Genomic DNA, 22,317 nt, shown 5'->3' with positions numbered 1-22,317 from the left:
AAATTTTTAATTCATCCCTCTTGCACTTCTGTTTGAGGGTTTTTTTAAAGATTTAATCCCTGATGCTGTTTTCGTATTTGTGGATTCTGCAGCAGACAGTTATGCTTACAGCCTCCTTGTTGAAAGAATACTCATGATTCAATAGAGGTTTTACAACAGCTTGATTTCACCACTGTTTCTTTGGTGATTCAGATTGTTTTCAGCATCTGCATTCCTCTCCAGAGGAATAACACAAAAAAATGTGAAGTTATTTCAAAAGAAAACTCTCACTAACATTCCATAGCTGCTCATCATAAAGTACCTACAATCAGCCACTATTACAGTCCCCAGATCTCAGTTCTACCCATTCTTCCATCTGAATGCAAACAACTATTCAATTTTAAGACCCATCCCCTTTGCCCAAGAAAGCCTTTTCCTCACGCTTGGCTGCTGTACAGCTCCAGGCAGCAGAGGAGACACCTTTGAAAAGCTAACACAAGCAAGAAAAAGGTGCCACAAAACTTTTCAATGAGGTTGCCACAGTAACTGACTAATCGCAGAAACAGGTCAGCAACCAGATGGCTCCAAGGGACAGAGCGGTGGAGATCTCAGGAGAGCCTGGAGGGAGGGGGGAGAGAAAAGGGAAACTACACATTTCTCAGGAACTAGCACTCATAACAATCAACTGCAAGAATCAGCTTCACGGTCCTGCCGACAGCCCTCCCACAACAGGGAGTGGTTTTCTGCAGGAAGCGGGCAACACACCAGGTTCTTCCAGCTTCTGCTGGCTTCTCAGTCTCCAGCCATCTCACTCACTTCTACTCTTTCCCAACCCCCAAAACTAGAATAAATTTCCTAATTAACGTCTCACAAAACTCTTCAAAAAATGTACAACATGACAACTGTGGCCTTTGTTCTGAATGTCCAGATTACAAAGGCTCTGTGTGCAGAAACTTTCAATCAGCAAACCAGTAGCTAGATGGAATGGCTGAGACAAACTCCACACAAAAATGACTGGGCCCTAGCACTACTGAAGAACGTGTTATTGAAACGGGACACTGCAACACTACATGGGGGGGTGCAGAGGGAGAAAAACTTCATTTGTCCCCTCCCCCAAAAAAAAAAAAAAAAGAGTGGATACTCTACACAAATCGAGACATATCCTTTCATATTCTGGAGGAGCACCTACAACACTATTTGGAAAGGTATATAAAAATGACATTTCCAAACCTCAAGTCTCACACACTCTTTGTGAGTTCTACTCGCTTTCCTAAAAAGCTGCGAGAAGTCAGAGGACTGCTTTATGTGCCCTTTGACAGCACCTGACTAACTGGAAATGGTAATTAGTCTCACTGCCTGGTTTGTTCACAAAAATCACAGAACAGCCCAAGTTGGAAGGGAGCTCGAAAGATCATCTGGGTCCAACCTCCCGTGGGAAAGGGAGCATAGATTAGATTATCTAGCACCCTGACCAGGCACATCTTGAAAACCTCCAGTGACAGAGAGGTTGTTACAGTGGTTGATTGTTCTCACTGCAAAAAATGTCTTTCCTGTATCAAGATGAAACCTCTCCTGGTGCAACTTGCACCCATTGCTCCTCACCCTCTCCATGTGGCTCCTTGCAAAGAGAGAGCCTCTGTCCTCTTTGTAGCCACCCTTTAAGTACTGGAAAACTGTGATGAGGTCCCCCCGAGCCTTCTCTTCTCCGAGGTGAAAAGACACAACTCCCTCATAGGGCAGGCTCTCCTGCAGTTTGATCATCTTCGTGGCCCTCCTTTGGAGGTGGCTTACTCACATATGAGAAAGCCACCAGTTAGCCACCAAACACCAGATGATGCACAGCCACGTTATCTCCCATCCTGCCTTTGAGCTCCTTGCCATCTAACTCGGGAAAACAATAGGAAAACTGTTTATGCAAAGCCTGTAAGGTACAGAAAACAAATACAACCCGAAGGACATGTTAAGGGAGTAAGGAACTGAGTCAAAGTTACAGAAAGCAAACCAGTTCAACAAGTTTTGACAGCAGTTCAGTACTCAATGTGAACAGCTTACAAATTTTATGCAGTAAAGAGATGGGAGTGCAGAAGGCATCAATTCAGGATGCATACAAGTCATAGATGGCGTGGACTACCTGTCAGAAGAGTTCCAAATAAGATATAAATCCAAATACCCCGTATTAGAGAAGCTTCCACGAGGCAAAGGATGCTCAGTCCCTCTAGTCCAAGTGAAAACAATATTAACCTCAGAAAGTCTCATGGACCTTGCATTTCAGGTATAGTGCACTTAAATGGTAAGTAACAATTCTGAAGTGGAAAAAGTATATATCGGAAGTTGCTAATTTAAGCCTAGTTTAGCCTGGAAAGCATTAGCTTTCCTGCAAGCTTCTCAACAGTCTCCTATAGCAAGAGACTTAGTACCACACTCTCCTTTCTAATGTGAATAAATACAGGGTTTTGTGACTTGGACTGTCATATTTCCTCAGGTTAATTTTATAAATAGGAATGCAAACACTCTCCTAAAGGGATTAAAAATCAAGCTGGTTGCCACAGCTTCTTGAACAGAATGAAGAAGTCTCTACTGCAAATGAAGAATTATGGATCAGACAGTTAAACTGGGAGGGCACTTTAAATCCCAAATGAGACACTGTGGAGTGCAGCCTGAGCCCAAGAAAAGGGAGGCTTGCAACCCAAAGCAGGATGGGGAGCCTGGAAAAGCAACAAGGAGTAGCGTTTACCAGGAAGAAAAGGTTTCTGGGAACACCCGGCCAACTTCTGTACATGAGCTACAAAAAGAAACTCATTCTTCTGCAAACTACTATTTTCCTGAGTTTTGCTGCTTTCCTCTCAAAAAACTTAGTTCTTCTTGAACTTTAAGTTCTAGAAAAATGCAGATAGCAACTGAATGAGTGACAGAGAAAACATGACATAAGATTAAAAATTCTGGACCATTATCCAAAAGATACTGTCAAGCAAGTCAAACACTATCATTCAGATATTCTCTTCCCCTGTCCCACATGGCTGCACTTCCTGTGCTGCTTCAACCCAACCTGCACAGAATCTCTGAGGCTGCAAGGGACCTCCTGAGATCTAGTCCAACTCTTCCCTGCTCCCACAAGCAACCCTTTTCCCCATTCCTTCCAAGTGGGGCAAGAGCTTTCTGTAACATCACTTCCATGCCTTAGATCATTACAACCAAAGGCTCCTGAGAGGACACAGAGCTACTCAAACCCTAGAAGAGTCCAAATGCTGGCAATAGGGTTCATAACACCCTCCCAAGAACCTTACCGGGGCAACAACAAATACCCACCCACTTCGTTCAACCCAGGAAGACCTAAAATGAAAGTAGAAGGGACATGCGGCCAAATCATTTAACGCCTTACTGAAGGACATAGAGGCAGTGAGCTCTGTTTTAGCATCTCCATAAAGTAAGATGAATAGCCCATAAGCTGTCTCAATGTACTCATACCTGTTTCAACAGGTTCCTAAGTGAGTGTTAATATAACTAACAAAACTAGGGCAATTTACATACAATAACGCTCCCCCTTGGTGTGGCATTGCTTAACCATTTGCTAGGCCAGAAGACAAAGCAATGTTTTCAGAAACACTTCAGAAACACTACAGTTACACAGTACCCTTTCCGTTTAAAGCTCACATACTAATATTAAAATTAACACCTGTCATCCTTAAAAGGCAGAAATAAATGCGGAATTTCCAGATGAATGACAGGAAAGCACTTCAAGGCTCACAGGGCGGAAGAACCTGGCTGACAGGCAGCAACCTCTGCTCCCTTTAGACATTAGAACAATATGCCATCAATAAGCTTTCCACAGAAACCTTAAATTCTTTTTTGCTACTTCGGTCATTTCCACTATGCTCCCTCCCTCTCACCAGCACAGAAGAGATAATTTTTAACCCAGAATTAACTCTTCAGTCAAATTGCATCACATGACTGCATAGGTAATGTTGGACTCTCCAATCTTACTGAAGGTAGCTCAAATTAAAGTAGTAATTGCACCTTTCAAAGCAGTCAGTCTTACTGCTACAAAATGCAGATCCCCCTCCTAGAAAAAGATCCTTGAATATCTACATGCAGCCACTACCATCAGCTGCCATTTAGAGCCAGGCCTTCCTTGAGAAGACACGACAGTAAAAGCATAACATCAGGTATTGTCAGGCAGCCAGTCTCTCAAGTAATGCCGTCTCTAAACTTTTAAAGGAAACATTGCTCCATTAGCAAGGATTGGAAAAAATTAACATCAGTCATCTCAACTACCAACTTGTTTACTCTCCCACGATACAGCATTATCAAGGATTGTGACAAGTTACACAAAGGTGTCATATTTTTCAACAGCATCATTGGCCAATTTTAACCAGAACTGGAGTTTAGACACGGCAAAAACTTAACATTGATCACACGGCACGCATTTTGCTCTTACACTTGCGAAAATGTCAAAAGTCTGGCTAACCCTCAGACAATGGAAAAATGTGGAAAAGAAAGAAAAAGTCACTCTTTTCCTCTCAGACTGATTATAGATAAGCCTGAGGAAGAAGGACTAGCAAGCCATCTCTCCAGAAATTGTTGCAAGAATACCCAATTTAATAAACAAAAATAGTAGAGCAGACAATAAAAAAAAAAAAAACCCGGACAAAACCCGTAAGGAACGCTGCTCATTTTGTGACAGGACTACCATGCACAAAACGAAAACAAAACATGGCATAGAAAGCACAGAAGGCATTAACAGTCCAAAAAAGTGATCTTTATCAACCAATGAGGAAAGCTCACTTCTTGATCATCACTAAGTAGAAGTAACTTCAAGGTAAAATTAATTATTTGCAGAGGCCAGAAATAGCTTTTTCTAACCTTCAGCTAGCCTAGAATTTCAAGACAACGCTCTTCCTTTTGTACACAGACCTAGCCGGTGACATTTTTCAACTCTGAGACCAGACTGTGGCCCAACACACCATCTGGGTCTGCACCTGGTGGTCACTTTCACTGTGTTGGCCTCAAGAGCAACGCTTCAGTACTTCTAGCCATTCAGAACTCTAAGAAGATAAAGTACGTAACACTACCATATCATGCTAAAGGATAACCAGAACCACTCAGCATCGGCGTCTGGTATCAATGCTAAGTGTTGGTTGAAGCTCAGTTGTCCACAGGATCACATCACATTCTGCTTATTGCACGCCTCACCAATTTCATTACCAGGAAAGCTGCAAACAGAACCTCAATGCAAACTTCTGAGCCTCTAGTTTGGGAGCACCGGCCACAGAGCTCTTGGCCATGGGTCAGAATCATGGGAGTCTTCTGTTTGTAAGCATGTCAGTGCCACACCACTCCTTGCTTCCTTCTAGTGGTCCCCTACCAACTATGTTTCAGAAGGGTGTCTCCTTCAAGAAGGCTGAATATGCTTTATTTCCTCCGGAAGGAGGTCTAGAGGTGGACTAGAGAGACACAGAGCTTGACCCTCTTTGCAGGTGCATATGATATTATCCTCCAGTCTTTGTAACACTGTCTGTATACTATACCAATATATTTTATTCAGCAAAATAAGCCTGCCTAAACCTGTGCTCTGCTAACACAGTTAGACCATCTTACACACAGTTAGACCATCTTACACACAGTTAGACCATCTTACACACCTCCTTCTCATAACCATGAAATAGGCAGGCTATTTGCTCAAAATCAAGTTCTTCAAACATATCTTTAAGATGTGATCTCCATGTGCAAGCTCACACTGTGGGTACAAATTCTTGAAACGAGGTGATATTTTTGCACTTTCAAAGTAATCCTATGGGCATTCACCCATTGCCTGTTGCTATATCCATATACAGACAAAAAGTGCATCTTACACTCTTAGTTTCTTCAAATCTCACAATATCAAAAATTAAACAGAAGAGAAAAGAAAAGGTGCCATTTGAATGGATGTACTGAAAATCCCATTAAGAACTTAATAGTTATTTCCAGTTGCTTCTCCTTCCGAGTGTTCACCCCCTAACATTTAAAATGTAGGCAACTCCAAGCAGCACTGTTCAGCCTACACAGGGATCTGGAGATGTACTTGGATACTGTTAGAAGAGTGACTGAAGAGCTGCTCAACCATTAACTATAGTTGGAACTTGGAAGCTGTGCAAAAGCTACACGTAGTGATTAGTGAAACTGCTGACAAAGCTTCAAAGATCTTTCTCAAAACCACCAAGTCATTTGTACTCTCAGAAGGTATTCACAGCACAAGGAATACTGGCACTCTTGTAGAAGGTTCTTAGGAGTCCAATACTTAGTGCAACAAACACCTGTGTGTCAACATAAACAGCATAGGTGCCCTCTGCTATGAAAACAGAGGCAAGAGATCACACTGGAGTCCTTCAGCCTGTTGAAGATATCAAGCAATGGTGTCCAAGACTATGAACTTATTTATAAATCCTGAACACATATAGTTCAAGAAAGAGGGATTAACGGTATTTCATGCTAAAAAACACAGCTCAGAAAAAAAAAATTCTAAGTGTCAAGAGCCTTACAACTCATCCCACTGTTGAAGTGACATCCTGTTGACCTCAGAGAGAGGCTCCTACTCCAAATGTGCCCAGCACTCAGTCAGCTAAGGGACTGCCAGCATGCTCCCTAGGGAAATAACCATCTTGATTTTAAGTAGAGGCAAGTCGCTAGGAAGAGCATGGAATTGTGATACACAAGCACCAGGATCCTTTCACCTAATGCTGCACATCAGGCTGGGATTCTACATGAGCTCTTGCAAGAGCAGGCCTTCAAGCGATGGTTAAATGAGCTAATCCTGGAACATGAAGGCTGAGATCACTGGGGATATCGTTACCTCTAGCTACCTTAGGGAACTAACACAGTTCTTTAAACACAAACATGTACAGAAAGACTGGGAAGTCTATCCCTCAAACTATTACAGTACACCATGTCTTAAAATAAACCCCTGTAATTCCAAGCTCTACACTGGACCTACAGCACTGCATTTATCCCACTCCATTTATCAGAATAAGAAATCTTTTTGCTTACTGCTCTTGAAGGAAAAGGTTCCTGCAAGAGTTTATTGCTTACATCTCCAAACTAGCTAGGAAAGATTACCAAAGTTTACCTTCATCCAAACAGTACAGCTACCACCATGTAACAAATAGGCTTCACTGTTGGCTCCCTGCTCTTCTCTCGCACCAAAATATACCAGACAGGCAGCCAAAACTAGCAAGGCAGTCAGGTGGCATACCCAAGCACTTACTACAACTTAACATCTTCCTGCCCATGAAGAATTGGAGGGGCAGATATCTCCTTAGGATTTTAGTTTTTCACCTAGTCACACCACATTCCCAAATGCACAACAGAAGTTACAAAATAGAGGCGAAAGCATATCAAACAAATGCCAGAAAGGGGTGGAGACAAATACCTTTAGAAAATTCAAGCCTCCCAAACTGCTGTAGGATCATCTGCATTTCCCCTAGGCAACCGCTCTATGCTTACTTCTGTTCTCTTTGTATTTTTTGATAGCATCTGCCCGCACTTTATGACTATCCAGTCTAGCAATCCGGTGAGCACAGTTGCTGCCTTCCAGCTACCTCAACCATATTTACTCCAAGAAGCTATCACCAAGGAAGGTACAGATGGCAATAGCAGCCCCTCTGCCTGTCCACAGTGTCAGACCAAAAGTTCCCACCCCACACAGCCCAATACCCTGTCTCTGACAAAGGCCAGTAAGAGAGATGCAAATAAACATAGCCTTTTATTGAACTAGGTAACTGATTGCTCAGTTAAATACGCTGTATCTATTCATACTTACCTAAATTATGGTACATAGCATATGTTTAATTGATCAAACTTTTCAACAGAAGTTTATGAATGTCACATTTTTGAGTTTATCTAATGTGCAAAGATGTATTTGGGAATCACAGAACTATTAAAATGCATAAAAATGGGCTTTAGATTTGCTTTCACTAGTTGTAACACACACAGAAAGTACATAGGACTTAACAAATACATTTTGCTTTAACACTCAGGCAAAAGTAGTATTAACTATAATTAACAAACAGACTGGCTTTAGTCACCCTAAATCAGACTTTTAACTGTATTCACATAATCAGAGATGTCTATAGGTATCTAGCAAAACCTTCGGAAGTACTTAGGTACACCAATTTCTACCTCCTGCAGTAATCAGTGAAGATCAGCTGTTAACCTGCAAACACATCTCTTAAATAACGTTAGACCTTTTTAGATCTTTGAAGCTGTTGCTCTGTGTCAGCTTTATTGTTTTTTAACTGAAAAATCCTCAATCTGCTCCTGGACTTAACTTAAACAAGCTTTCTTCTGTTTTTTCCCCTCATCTCTCTACCATTTACACGACTCTGAACAAAACACTCCAAACGAAGATAGTATTCTATATACCGCAATAAATTACAAAAAGAATGTAATTTTAAAAAGGTCTTTTAAAAGTCTTTTGTAAACTAACATACGCATTTCTATCTTTTAACCATTAGCCACATAGTCTTAGACCTCACCCAGAAACTGCCAGCCAGCACACAGGATGCAAAGCTTGAAGTTGCAACTTCGCTTGAAGTACACTGCAGTAATTCGGAAGAGGCAGAAGTAATTCGGAAGAGGCAGAGTTCCTGCACTGCTCCAGACACAGACAACACACAACAAGCAGAATCCAACTTTGCTTCTCCATTTTGCCTTTAGCACTCTATACCAAGGCAAGATAACTCCTGCGTATCCAAGCAGGGCAACGCTGCATAAGCACACCACATATCAAGGATACATGCAAACAATTTATTTAGCTTTGAGAGAGATTCTCCTGATCAGTACAGGTGGGCCTAGTACAAGCCTTAATCTCCCCTCCATCCAGGAAGAACCTAAGTAGCCTCACATGACATGCTTGACATGCACATGACATGACAGATGACATGCACATGACATGTCTATGCAGGTGTATTGGGTTTGCATGGTGAGGCTTCGGTAGCAGGGGGTCTACAGGGGTGGCTTCTGTGAGAAGATGCCAGAAGCTTCCCTCATGTCAGACAGAGCCAGTTCCAGCTGGCTCCAAGACGGACCCGCCACTGGCCAAGGCTGAGCCCATCAGCGACCGTGGTAGCACCTCTGTGATAACATATTTAAGAAGGGGAAAAAAACTGCTGCGCAACTGCAGCTGGGAGAGAGGAGGGAGAATACGCAAGAGAAGTAAGCGCAGACAGCAAGGTCAGTGAAGAAGGAGGGGGAGGAGGTGCTCCAGGCGCCAGAGCAGAGATTCCCCTGCAGCCCCTGGTGAAGACCATGGCGAGGTAGGCTGTCCCCCAGCAGCCCGTGGAGGTCCACGGTGGAGCAGATATCCACTGCAGCCTGCGGAGGACCCCAGTCCAGAGCAGGTGGATGCGCCGGAAGGAAGCTGTGACCCCGTGGAGAGCCCACACTGGAGCAGGCTCCTGGCAGGGACCCACAGGGATCCTGTGGAAGGGACCCACGCTGGAGCAGTCCGTTCCTGAAGGACTGCACCCTGTGGAGGGGACCCATGGTGGAACAGTTTGTGAACAACTGCAGCCTGTGGGAAGGACCCATGTTGTAGAAGTTCGTGAAGAACTGCCTCCTGTGGAAGGGTCCCCATGCTGGAGCAGAACAAGAGTGTGAGGAGGAAGGAGCAGCAGAGACATAGCATAATGAACTGACCACAACCCCACTCCCCGTCCCCCTGCGCTGCTCAGGGGAAGGAGATAGAAAAGTCAGGAGTGAAGCTGAGCCCAGGAAAGAAGGGAAGGTGATTTAAGATTTGTTCATATTTCTCGTTATCCTACTCTGATTTGATTGGAAATAAGTTAAATTAATTTTCCCAAGCCTGTTTGGCCCGTGAAGGTAATTGCTGAGTGATCTCTCCCTGTCCTTACCTCCACCCATGAGTCTTTCGTCTTATTGTCTCTCCCCCTATCCAGCTGAGGAGGAGGAGTGAGAGCACGGCTTGGTGGGCACCTGGCAGCCAGCCAAGGTCAACCCACCACAACAGGAAGAGAATTCTCTCTGAAACCCCTCCCATCCACTAGACATACAAAGCGGTCCTCCAGAGCAGCCAGACAAGGAAATTATTATTTACTGTGGTACACAGAAACCCCAATTATGCACAAGCCATTCATTGTGCTTCAGCACGTTATCATCCAAGCCATCCCTTGCCCCAGACAGCCCACAACATGCCATAAAACGTGCAGCACAACAACAAAAACAAAGGTGAGCACTGGACAAAGCAAGCATACTCCAAAAAGAAAAAAAAAGAAAAAAACCCAAAACTCCCTCCCTTGGCACTCTCAAATCCAGTGAAGGATGGTAGACACTGCTGCAGAAGGCATTAAATAGAGGAAAAGGCAGAAGCTTTACACCAGCTGGGGGTAAAAAAAAAAAAAAAAATCATCTTCAGGAAGGACCTTATTTGAGGAAGATATGGAACAGGAATTGATCAAAGCTACTGTCCTTGGCCAAGTGAAAGTAGTGATCAGCAAGTGAAAAAAATTATTACTTATGACAAAGCTAAATAACAGGTGTTGAAAACAAAAACGAGCTTGAATTTGATGTACTGGAAAAAGGAGAGTGGAAACCAAAGAGAGACAGCCACGTGACTAGAGTAATAAACTAGCAGGAAGCAAGAACAGGCATAACTGTCTAGGCACCGATGACAAATTTAAAACTACTCGGACAAAAAAAGTGGCAATATCAAGGCACACCTACAAAAGATAAATCTCTTTCTCTGACTGCAGCAACAGACTCCAGCTGCTTCCCTTGCATTCTAGAGGCCCATGTGTCTCAGCAAGCAGATTCAGCCCAGTCCCGTGACCAAGAATGTCCCCACCCTCCATCCCAAGGAAAAGAACAGATGATTTTTGCCAGGTCAGCAAACTGGCTATTAGAGAATATTTAATCACTCTTAACCAGTACCAATATAAATAGAGTATTTGCAAGAGCAGGAGTCTCAACTAGACAAAGACAATAAGAAACAACAGCTAGAAGCTGAAGCAGAAAAAACTCTTTCTGGAAAACACACATAAATTTTAATCCATTGGAATGATCCACCTCGATATCGGCTGACCTCTCACTACCTGGAGCCTCAAAAAAATCAACATTGGAGACCTTTATGGTCTAACTCTGTCAAATGATGACGCAAAAAGTAAAGTTGTCTAGTCTGGGTTCAAAAAAAAAAAACCAACCCCCAGAAAAAAAAGCTGTCACAGCATGTATTGCTGATGAACAGGCTTTTTGAATACTTTAAAGGAGTGCCTGGGGAAAGACTGAAAAAATCTCTCTCTTCTCCTTGTTGGGAGGGCAGGTAAAAGGTAAAATAACAGTTTCGTCCACAAGAAAATAAATGGAAAATTTGCACCTGATCTACCAAAGCCAAAATGAAAAACAGATTGCAGCAGCAAAGACCCAAAAATGTTCATATGCTTCAGGTTTTGGCAGTTAATTAGCTACTTTCACTCTTCCTGCGTATCTACATTTTGAAAAACAAGGACCTGTAACAAAGCACCCGTCCCTGTGTTGAAAAGGACTTTTACTTTAGTGGAGAGTAGTTTGTTTCAAAGGATTTCTGACATGCAGTAAATGGTATCATCTTCCTCAAGCAACAGAGGTTGTGATAACATCTTATTCACGCAGCTGCTGCAACAGGAAAATTTGGCAAGAATCTGGTAGATGGTAGAAAAACTGCAAGGAGAAGAGGGCAGAACGCGCTGTCAAACCGAGCTTCAGTGATCACAGTGTAACCGCCAATGAGAAGCTGGACACGAGCCAGTGAACACCGCTCACCAGCCACTCAATTCGTACTACGAAAATGACAAATTACATCATGCAAAGACCTTCAGAATACCAAGCATTCCACTCAGAACAACAAAACCTCAAGAAAGAAAAAATGCCTCCCTTTCCCCAACTCCCCACCAGGTTTGCTCACCCTCAGGGTCAATATTTGCGTAATATATCACTGGCTTTCCCTCGTCTGGTCTAGTATCCTGCGCTGACACAGAATTTCAACCATGACCATCTTCTGCCCGACAACTCATCCTACAGAAACAAGGCTCACAGAAGCGGACTGAGGGACACCAGCACATTCCAGACAGCAGGTGTCCAAGCTAAAGGAAGGCACCAACAATCCTTATTTAGAATTCCACTCTTCAAAGAACATATTCAAATCCATGGGGGCGGGGGGAAAGGCAAGTTGGCTTCTGCAGTGGTATAACAATCGACACCCTGGGAACCAAGATCATCATCAAGAGATACAGTGTTCAAGATCAGCCCCTCAAAGCCTTCCAAAGCAGGTAAATCTGCAATCGCACCTGTAAACACACAGGGCTTTGCTCAAATCAGTATGACGTATTAAGTCAGGTACCTTTACAACTATTAAAATCACACCAGTAATTGCTACAAAACAATCAGAATTGCAATTTGAAATATTCTATTGAGCAAGATCTGTTTCCTAAAGCACATTTTGATTGTTTATTGGTTTATCATTCCCTTCTCTAGTTCTCTATCAAAAGCAGCATTCTTAATTTCAATTTCAACTCAAATAGTTTTGAGAAATCTAACAAGTTGAAATAGAAGTTTAAATCTTTGTCACCTGTCCCAGAAAAGAAAAAGCTCTTGCATTCAACTTAGGTCTAAAGCCAGTGTCTATTGAACCTGTAAAGTGGCAGACAAGTACAAAATGCAGTTACACCCTTGTACCAACAATGCAGCAAAATGTGCCAGGCCTTACAGAAGGGGGAAGCTGGTTGTATGTGACGTAAAAACTGAAAACAAAACAGGTTTCACTCAATCTCATACTCAAAAGTACCAGAAAGCATTTGGTGCCCAAGAGGTCTGTCCAGCAATCAGGGAACCAGGAGAACGATGTTCAAGCTGTCCACCCAGCACCAGGCCATCACACCTGGCCCTACAACAAGCATTAGGAGGTCCAGGATCTGTTGCCCTGACACGGAGGGCGAGGGACGCCAGTTGACAAGTTGTCCTCGCATCTCCTGGGCTCTTCCTCAGTTGGCAACACATGCAGATTTTACAGGTTACAGATAGGCCTTTTCATACCCTCCTGCAGCTGACAGTGATGACTATCTCTGTCCCCTGCCACCTCTGTGACTCATCAGGATTTGTTCACCCTGCTCTGCCTCCAAAGGGTGCCTCGTGAAACCAAACGCAAACATGCTGGGGTCTCGATGACTAGCTGCTAATCCTGGCATTTTTAAACACAGGTCATTCCAGCAGCCCCTTCCCCGTTGCACGTGGTGCCACCACATCTAGATGCTTCCATTCACATCCATTTAGCCCTTCTATTGCAATTCCCTACAGGTGTGCCAAGGAAAACATGCATGGCTGCAACAGCATCACAGCAGAGGAAAAAGTGGTCAGAGCGAAAGGGCAGCACTTTTCCCCCCCGCCCCTTCTAACAGTGTCTGCATAAGCCATCTGAAAGAATGCAGGAAGCTACGGCTCAAAGGCTTTTGCGCTGCTCGGTATTGCCAACACCACAGGTATGGCATTTTTTGGACAAATCACACTATTCATTTTATTGAAAGAAAAGGCATCTCATACTCTGGCAGATCACTGCCTCTACGTATGAGTCTCAAACATTTTTAGTTCAGTTACCATCGCAGACTCGGCACACACTCTCACAGAGGATCAGAAGAAAAAACTTGCAGACAGCCTCAGCTTTTTGTTGAATTCACCTGAACAAGGGCATTAGACAGCCACGCAAAAATCCCGAACAAAAACTTCTCTCTAAAATAACTCATTCTACCAACCCTGAATAAATTCAGGAATCACCCGAGAAGATGAAAGATCTCTCAGAGAGGTAACAACACCAAAGTAAAATAAATTTATCACAACAGGAATGTTCTCTTATAGAGAAGCAGGTGGAAATTTAAATGTGTTTCAGTACAGTTTGTGCAGGAAAAGACATGGCCTCTCAAATGAAGAGCTAGGAAAACAAGCGCTGCCCACAGCTAAAAGGTCCAGAACATTCTCATTATCCACAGAGACATTCTCAGTTCAAAGATACCAAAAAGCAAAGGATTAGTGAGTAACATAGGCCAGATTTGTCCCAATGATTGATGCACCCTCCCTGGCAACATGCAGCTGAACCAAAAACCATATTAATATTCTGGCACTGAAATCCCCCCCCCCCCCCAGTAAATATGAGGTTCCTCTTTGTTCCACTGCAAACACTGCCAACAACTGGTAAAAATGACTTTAGCTGCTCTTGCTGATGGGGATCCTATCACGTTTGCCAAAAAGATTAGTCCTGAAGAGCCTTCAGATGAGTACCAAGCGCATAGTCACGAGGAACTTAATTATCACATATGCAAAAATCTTTTTTTTCAAGGCACATTCAACGACTCTGTTGCCAAAGCTAATTGCCTTGATCACTTACCACTAGAAACTAAATAGGCTTAAATACTTGGAAGGTATAGCATCACTAAAGTTATCATACCTCAAAACTAAGTTGATTTCTTGCAAATAAGGGTTGTAAGCAGCACTCCACAGTACCCGACGGTCAAGAACTGTTATGTGACAACTACTCACTTTGGTTATTTTGGGCTGCTCTCTCCTTGCATTACATACAATATTCCTTCAGAAAACCACAGTCCAAACAGTAAAACCCTGGTCTCCGAGTTGAATTCTGTGCAAACAGCTGTTTCTCTCCTCCCGGCCTGCCTCTCATTACTATTTCCAGTGAGTCATAAAAAAACTATTCGGAGTGAGGCAAAGATGGTGGTACTGCACCACTGTCCTCCTCCTCCTCCTCCTCCCCCCACCTCTCTCCACCCACTTCTCAGAAAAAGATCGTTCTGAATGTGCATTCCAAGACACCTCCAGTCCAGACAGCCACTCCCTGCCAGCTGCATGAGCTCATCAACGCAACAGTGCAGGAACTGCAGAGAAATAGCTCAAGTCCAAACAGGAGCTGGTAGGAAGCCCCAGATGAAGCGGTGAGAGCTAAACAGCAGCTACTTCAACTTACCACCATTGATAATAAAATACTATCTATGACTATTCATGGCTTACAATCCAACATGGCACTTGCATCATATCTGACAGAAGCAGAAAACAAACAGAAAAAACAAAACCACACACACAAAAAACCACCCCCAACCCAAAAAACAGTACCTGACCCAATTAAAAGTGGAAATAAAATGGAAATACAAGGAAATAAAGAAAAAAGTGTGGATTATCCTGGAATAAAGAGATAATTTTGTTTTGTAATTATGTGGCATATGTCTATGCCACATAAAAGTAAGTTCTGCTATGCCAATTAGCGACCTTGCAACCCACTCACCTGATCTAGAGGGGTCAATCCGAGTGGGAATTATACAAGTCATTTTCGGCCAAATGCCAGTTCCTGTAATTTTGTGACTTGGATTATACATGAAGATATCAGGACTCCTCACATACAAATATATCTACAAATACATCAATTTATGAATGAGCTTATTTCTCTCTTGACTCTGCAACTGTAAAAATCCAATCATACTTCAATATTACAAACAGTTAAAAAAAAGAAAAAGAAAAAAGGCCTCATTCTGAAGCTAGAAAATAAAAACAAAAGATCTCCAAAAAGGAGTTATACATTTGAAATAAAACACAGGCAAGCCAGACAGACATCATTCAGAAGTCTCAGATTGCCTCCCATCTAAGTCTGAAGACCTCATCAATAAGAGGAACACTTTCTTCGGTTCTACATCACAGGCTACTAACTAAATTACTGCAGATGTTTTCTAAACATGACTAATTCCATCTTTAGACCTTTTCCAGCATGCAACACTGACCAGCAATTATTAAAGAGGGGACCATTATGATCTGATGGATTAAATATAGACACAGGCTGACCCGCATAAGGCAAAATAGCTTTCACATATCCTAACTACAGAATGTGTTTCGTATCTAGTCTGTGAACAGTTTAAGATCCACCGCGTTATCTTCTCTTTTTCTGTTATTTGCAAAGTTGCAATAATTTTGTATGCTCTGAGGTAATAAATCACTCTCAAATCTTGCTCTTAAATCACTGAAGAACACTAAACTGTAGCTGGGCTGCAGACACTCTGGACATTAGAATATAATGCAAGTAGAAATACCTTTAAGAGCTAAAAGAAACCCCATCCCACAAAGTCAGGTTTGCCTAAGTCTGGGGAAAAAAAAAAAGAAAAAAAAAAAGAAAAAATAATAAGCTCAGAGATAAACCCAAAACAGTTCTCACTTTTCTTTTTATTTGAGGGACTTACATTACGATTCTTGCTGTCTTGAGATTCACAATAAAACAAAGGAAAAAAAAAATTAAATTCTTCAACTGCAGCTCTGGTTCACACCACCAGGACTGTGGCGCTCAGGCTGTACTCCAGAGCCTGCTATTACCACTTCATCCTCAGAATCCTCCAAGAGGCAGTGCGCTAACTCCATAGCTTCAAAACCCACAGGAAACTTGCCTGTCTTCTAATTTGCAGATTAATTTAATCAGGATTTAAATAAGATATTCTGCACACAACTTGCTTATCTGAGGCACTGAGAACTGTACAAAAGTAAATGAGAAAGCCTAATCCTGCTTTTCTCAAACTACCTTACTGGTACCTAGCTCCCTATCACAGCCCTGTTCTTAACAGAGGCTCATGACACATATTTTAACTAAACTACCTCCATTTTTCCAAGTTCAGGTTAATAAGAGAACAGAACCAATGCAATTTATCACCTTTCTGAAAAATCTCTGATTTGCAAAGAAGAAGCCTCGAGACTAATTCTGTATAAAGGAACAACTATCACATTTCCTTCACAAACAGATTTAAGCTGTTGTGTACTACTGTAAATATTTTATCTTCAAACAAGAGCTCCTTCAACAACTGATATCTACACTTTTACAAACACTGATGAACCCGCTTTACAAAATTACTCACAGAATAAGCTTCATAGAGCTTTCCATCTAGCGCTAACTCTAGACATGTTCAATATGTCCAGAAAGTGGTGTCCTCTATAACTCCTCCTCTTCATTCCTCTGGGCACCCTATACCTCTGAAGAAACCTGTTTAAGCAGATCTTGGATGACTATGCCAAATTCCAAGAGACAATGATATCCATCCAAACACTTTCAAACTAAAAGCAGGAAACCCAAAAAGATAAAGATCAGATTTTTTCTTTAAAAAAAATTAGATTTCTTCTAGGAAACAAAAGTTAACTGGGTCATCTGGCAAACAATTTAGGTTTATTTTTTGCTGAAAGACACAGACAAGTCATCCCAGTCAAAAAAATTGCTCCCCACTTTAAAGAGAGACAGCATGCAGGAGGGAGAGGAGAAAGTAATTCTTACAGAAAAGCAGTCAATGGGAAAGGCCCTTCAGACTTTACCACACAGGCACAAAATACTAATTTCTCTCAATGGTATCATCAGTTTACACTAAGCCATCTTCCAATCTGTCAGAAAGAAGGGGATTACCACAAGATCACGGACAGTAAAAGAAACCCCAAAAGGGAGAACACACACCCACATGGTCAGATTCCATCCCGAGGCATACAACAAGAAACACGCTGCTCAGGCACAACGGAAGTTATACAGTTATTGAAAGCCACATAATATGGGCACTAAAATGCTTACACCAGAATGAAAATATTTCCTACTACACCAGGGGAAAAGCATGGTACCATCACCCAGCAAGCCAGATAAGGAAACAAGAGCCAGCAACATTCTAGTTTCCGACTTGGAGAAGCTAAAATACTCCACAGCAAAAGACAAAGCTTGAAAAAGCCTTTGCCAAATCGGTAGACTGCTAATTTCATCATGAAAATGCCACAATACCCCAACGAATAACCCAGGCAGGAAAAAAGGCTACCACACAACACAGATGAAGAATATTATAGTGCATCAGCCTGACTTCTAGATAAGGACCACAAAAAGAAGTTCTCTCGGGTTGCTTGTATTCCAGATAAGTATACCCTTACCCTTCTTTGAGCACAAGCTGTCATGTCACAACAGAACAGAGTACTTCTTACAGTTTTATCTGCTCTGCCACAGCTTTTCTGTATAGTCTACTGTGATTTGGAGACAGAAAAAAAAAACCCAACCCAACCAACCAACCACAAATCACCAAATTTGAAGTATTAGACAACACTTATTCATAAAGCCATTTTCATTGAAGAAAGAGGTATCTGGTCCAAGCATAGTACAGGAATCCCTCTGTTCACAATCTTCATTTTAGCTCCAATTTTCATTTCAATGTCTTTCATGATCTTGAGCAACTCAGTTGCATGCTCTGCCTCCCTTTCTCCAACTAGCAATAATCACGCCTGTTTCCCAAGACTGTTGCACATTAGTGGCTGAAGTCAAAAACTGCTAAATAACAATAGAACAACAGTGACAGCTCAAGAAAAAAAACAAAATAGGCTGGAATAGCGTTAAATAAGTACAAGTTATTGATGTTCCTCTAATAATGCCTCTGATGTATGCTCCTTAGCAGACAGGTACGCCGAACAACTTTGTGACATACTCAAATCTACTGCACACGTGCTGTTATATCAGACAGTTCAGAAATCCAGACTTTTCTGGATTTTTCATTTCAGTATAAAATTAGATGCTAGCCAATTTTCATCTTACCTTCTTCTTTTAACATTTACGAAAAAAAAAAAATCACTTCTGCTTCTAGATTCCGTATTTGCTGCTTGGTGAAAGGGATAGCAAGCCTCTTGACAATGCTGACGCAATGCAGATCATCATGATATTATTCACATCATTTTAGGTCCCTCTACATTATAGAAAAACTGAATATAAACTACAGTGTCTGAATTTAATATTATAATGTAATATGGTAATATGATTATGGGGAGGAGGAGGGGGATGCTAAGAATTCTTCAGCCGCCTCCCACCCTGCCTCAGCCGCCATCAACTTTACAACGTTCACCTTTCCAGCTTCTGAGAGTGTGACACAGGGCACACCAGATGCCTTCCTCTGCTATGAGGTCCTCCTCTTCTCCTTATAGACATAACTTCCAATCTGAAAATCTCTCACTATGAACAAAGATTATAAACCCTCCTATCCATACCTGTAGCTCTGAGGCACTGTAATCAATAGCATAAGCAAAATGCTACAGTATCTAATTCACACGTTATGTCTCAGTTACACTACTGGCAAAGAAGTCAAATACAGAAAATCTCAGACCAAGGACATTAATTTCAAATATAATGATCTCTTACAGCTCTGGTTTAGTTGTTCTTGATAAATAAACTCCTTTCCAACAATGCAGCCTCTTTTAGGCTGTACTAGTAGTAATAAAAAAAATTCAAAAGACAATTGGCAAAAAGACGGCTCAGTGAGGAAAAAAAATTCTTGGGAGTAGACCATGAACTCAAGCCTTTCTGCTCCCACTTGTGTATCTTAATTATTAAACTAAGGAGTCTGTTCCCCTCCTGGTCATTTAATCTTTAACTCTTATGCAAAGTGGTATGGCTTCAGCTACAGGAGTCAGGAATTCCCACTCACATATGCACGAACAGCCTGCAGGCCACTAAGCAAACACGGGTTGAGGGTTGGAAAAGGGGTATTTGAAGCTCTCCAAGCACACCTCCCACTTAACAAGTGCGTGCTCTGACTGCCAAGGTGGATACGAGGAAGGCAGTAACACCACTACTTGCATTTTGAGCCACACAGCTATTGCTTCATTCTTCACAAAATGTACTGGCAACCACTAGGCATTATTTGAAACATCTGAAAGCTCGTCCCGAGACAAAACAGTGAAAACATCCTGTCTCTGACAAGGTGCAGCAAAATCAAATGCCCAGCTGCTCAGTCTCATCAATACCAAGGCAATACTCAGAAGCAGAGACAAGGTGGCCAAGAAACTTTAGAGTCAAAGATGGTTTATCTAAAGAGTAAGTCCCCATGATTAAACAAGAAAGAGCTTAGTGAAAATATTAAAGCTGTTGCTGTGTCAGGTATTTTTGCCTGAACTTTTTTGCAATTCTGGACACGGACTTGAGCAGAGGAACAAGCACCTCGGAAAGCATTTACTCTGAGGCCAGTGACAGAAAGAGTCCACAAGTGATGGATATGGGGCTCCTTCAAGCACAGACAGTGACTACAGCACAACTCATCTCTCCCTGTCACCCAGCATTTGATCCTAAAGACTTCGGATTCAAAGAGAAGGAGTTATTTTGACATACAGTCAGATCTTTCTCACTACTTCAAACCTCATCCAAATCGGTATGGACAGAAAATTATTATCTGCTAGTAACTAAGCAGCCTCTGTGAATCTGTAATAGTGACAATTGTAATGAAGCACCTAAAAGACTATAGCATAAACTGAGTACTCCCTGCCCCTTCAAAAATATACCACACGTTCTCGGTAAGGCAGCATAAACTATTAAAATCCTGGAATGAAGTCCTTCTTTATACTCTGCCAGCAGTGAACTTGTACAAACTCAGCATTTCCTCCCCAATAAAATCACTACAGCGGAACATGTCTGTCTTGCTGGGGAAGACTTACACAGATGTATCCAAAATTCATCACCCAGCCAGTGGAAGAGAAAGTTTTCTGGCTCTTACTCCATACCGTCTTCTGAAGGACAAAGGCAGACTGAAGTATTCAATAAGCCATGACAAAACATGCTGTTGACTATTTAGAACATGTTTTTATGCATGCTCCATACTTTTCTACTGCTCTGGAAGTTATTTTCTGTGGCATACACGTTGGCTAGTTTGCCTAGATCTTTGTGGGAACAAGGAAAGTCTAGCTCACAATCCTTTTCCTGACTAATTACAAAATGCTCACAATCCATTTCCTGACCAATTACAAAATGCAAACTGAAACACTAGCCTTACTTTCAAAAGTGTTGGGGGAAGGGGGAGTCACCAATACAACCATTACCTCACCTCTTTTTCTTTAATCTTGTTTCTGAAAACCTGTCTTTGGTCTCCATCTCAGCTTCAAAAAAACATTTAAAATTTCCAGTAAAAAATTCAATTTATACAAAGGCATGAAAAGACCCAGCTGCCATGAAGGGAAGCAGAAGACAAACTGGTCTGTCTCATTCCTGTTCTCCACGTACGGCATATAAGACTGAATGTTTACAAAAAGATTTAAATATCGACAGTAAGACTTCATGTGTTCATTTTTAATATTGGTTCTTTTTCCTTTAATAGCAGATATATAGCATCTACTGTGTTCTGATCATACTTTCAGTAATTGTCTGAATGAAGAAATACAGCATGCTTACATGCTTATTAAACATGGAGATGGCAGGAGCTGGAGACCAGGAATAAGATCAAAGTTATTTCAACGTATTAAACAAAGATCAAGAAAAAAATCAAATTCAGCAGGATAAAGTGAAAGGTAACCACTCAGGAAAACACGATAAACTGTATAAACACAGGATGAGGAACAAATTTCAGCAGCACACCTTCAAGGAAAATGGTGGCAACTCAGCAAAACTCTACTACATCATATCGTTATGAAAATGTAGATACCATGCCATAACATACAATACCAGCATATCTATCAGGGTACACAAAATAATCCTTGTGCTCTTATAAGTATGCATGTTAATGTCCTTGTTGGAAAACTCTTCTCTGTTTTGGCAGTGTACTTCCAGAAAGACATGGAGTGAGTGGAGAGAAGTCAGAACAATCCAGGGAAAAGTACTACAAATCTATTAAATAGGACCCACAGAGAAATAGGACCCACAGAGAAATAGGCAAGAATTGGGTTTTCAGTCTAAAAGAAGATAAGTGCAAGGGAAATACACTGTTACAATTTAAATTTGTAAAAGGTTGCAGTTAAGAGGAAGACAATAACCTGTTCTTCATGTCCATTGATAAGTAGTGAGGTAATACTGGACGAAGACATATACAAGTTAAATAACAGGGAGAACCCATCCAGTGCTAGGAATACTGGAGCACTAGAGCTATGGAGTCCTTGTCACAAAAAGCCTTTAAGAACATGTTAGATAAGCACACTAGGGGTCAGTTGTTTTGGGGGGTTTGTTTGTTTGTTAAAATGAATCTATATAGCCACTAAGAAACAGAGACAAGAGGTAAGCTGCATCCAAATTATTCCCCTTACTAAATATCACAACTTCTTTTAAAGCACCAGCAGTTTCAAAACCACTTATTCTTACCTCTTGGCTTCCTCCAGATGACAAAGATATTCGTAGGCTACATTCTGGCGTCGTCTTTCATCCATTTCCTCCGCTGTTAATCTCTCATTATCCAAGACAGCTGCAAATAGTCAAAACACATTCTCAGGTGGTTGAAGACCAAATGTAACTGAACAGGCACACCAAAAATCAGATCCAACCTTTCCAACAGAAACTCATCACAGATTTAATGATTCAGAAAA

At 41.8% G+C, this 22,317-nt stretch overlaps 1 protein-coding gene across 1 annotated transcript in view; it reads right to left on the bottom strand.

The window, feature by feature from the left end:
- The window catches only part of IQGAP1 (IQ motif containing GTPase activating protein 1), a 78,405-nt gene that overhangs the window by 54,269 nt on the left and 1,819 nt on the right, over positions 1–22,317 (bottom strand). The window contains exon 2 of the mRNA XM_075506573.1: positions 22,097–22,196. Coding sequence (XP_075362688.1) covers positions 22,097–22,196 — 100 coding nt within the window. The remainder of the gene's footprint in view (positions 1–22,096; positions 22,197–22,317) is intronic.

This window comes from Mycteria americana, chromosome 6 (genome assembly GCF_035582795.1).
Source record: "Mycteria americana isolate JAX WOST 10 ecotype Jacksonville Zoo and Gardens chromosome 6, USCA_MyAme_1.0, whole genome shotgun sequence".
NCBI lineage: Eukaryota > Metazoa > Chordata > Aves > Ciconiiformes > Ciconiidae > Mycteria > Mycteria americana.
This window is presented reverse-complemented; position numbering and strand designations above follow the sequence as displayed.